The sequence below is a fragment of the Penaeus monodon genome, chromosome 27 (assembly GCF_015228065.2).
Source record: "Penaeus monodon isolate SGIC_2016 chromosome 27, NSTDA_Pmon_1, whole genome shotgun sequence".
NCBI lineage: Eukaryota > Metazoa > Arthropoda > Malacostraca > Decapoda > Penaeidae > Penaeus > Penaeus monodon.
The window spans coordinates 31,185,475-31,186,964 of NC_051412.1; the positions used below are offsets into that span (position 1 = coordinate 31,185,475).

The 1,490-nt window shown below is 34.1% G+C and overlaps 1 protein-coding gene across 1 annotated transcript in view; it reads left to right on the top strand.

The window, feature by feature from the left end:
- The first annotated feature begins 123 nt into the window (after positions 1–123).
- LOC119590494 overlaps positions 124–1,490 on the top strand; it is a 12,920-nt gene continuing 11,553 nt past the window's right edge. Inside the window, exons 1-2 of the mRNA XM_037939144.1 lie at positions 124–195; positions 387–457. Of these exons, the coding sequence (XP_037795072.1) occupies positions 124–195; positions 387–457 (143 nt within the window). The remainder of the gene's footprint in view (positions 196–386; positions 458–1,490) is intronic.

The window sequence follows — 1,490 nt, forward strand, 5'->3', positions numbered from 1 at the left end:
TAGCTTACTTCTTGCCTAGCAATTTCAGCGGTCCATGGTGCGTTTGTCACTTCTGGAAAATCTTCCCTGTCATTCCATTTCATCCTTTTATCACTGATGTGTTATCAACATCTTTACTTCCGAATGACTTTTGCAAAACCAAACTTAGCGCTCCTCGAAAAGAAACACACGGTTAGCAACTACAATTCTTTACAAGTAAGCGCCTGCCATTACATTTCAATCAACTCTTCTACACCCACTCCATCACATTTCTTTCTTTCAGTACCATCCATATATAAATTCCTACCTAGCGAATTTTGCTAACTAAAACCTAGCGCTCTCCGAAAAAAAAAAACATTAACCGACAACTGGCATATTTTACAACCGCATACGAGTGCAATTCGCAGGCAGTAGAAAGTGTGAGCGAAAGGAGTGTGCACGAAGCTTCTGGCAACTGGCAAGTGCATTTCGTATGTCTGTAGGTTTCTTTAAGGCTTTCTCATTTTTATTCTTATTATTTGAGTGTTATAGTATCTTTCTGTTTTTTGTTTAGGGGGAGAATAAAGAGGACGTATATTTTGAGGTAATTTTTATGAAAGATTTAATGGTAAAGGCAGATTGAATTATCGTTCGAATATAATATGGTAAAAAAAAGGGTAAACGTGACGCAATTTATAATAGCCATTTCATAATGCAACGAACTGAACGTGCCAATTTATAATAGCCATTTCATAATGCAACGTAACACTATTTACGCAGTTGTTATATAATATGAGGCATAACTTGTAGATTATCTTTTAACTAGAAAGTACGATTGAAGTATAATTGTATGATAAAGAACTGAATAAAATGAAAATCCAGTGATTAAAACCTATTTTGAGAATAAGCAGCATAAAAGTGTAATGTTCCTTTAAGATTCCAATAATACTGTGTTTTGGTGATAAGAACTTTCGTAAAAACAAAACTTCAGATTCTTCCTCTTCCTCTGCTCTTCTCCATTTTGTGGATTATTACATGTCTCCTGCACTTTTTTCTTTATCCTTCACTATCTAGTGTTCCTTCTCTTATTTTTCTTTTCTCTTTTTCTCTCTCCATTTTTGTATCTTTCTTCCTGTCCATCCTAGGGTTAAGCAAGTTATATTGTGAGTCTTCATTTTCTCCTACAAACATCTTATTTTTCTTCTTCCTTCTTCTCTTCCTTTTCTCCTTTTTGTTCTTCATCCTCTTTTTCTTCCTTTTTTTCTCTACTTCCTTTTCTTCCTTCTTTTCTTTTTTCTCCTCCTCCTTTTCATTTTTTTTTTACTTCTTTCTTTTTCTTCTTTTTCTTCTTTACCTCTTTCTTTTCTGGTCACTAATTTTCCCAACTTCATTTCATCTGCCTTTTCCTCCATGTGTCTTGTTCTTGTGTTTCTTTTATTCCCCTTTTTAATTATCTTTTTTCACTTTATTTTCCTTCTGCTTTGACATCTTTGATTCCTCTCCTTTGTGTACCTTGTTGGAAGGAAATGAAG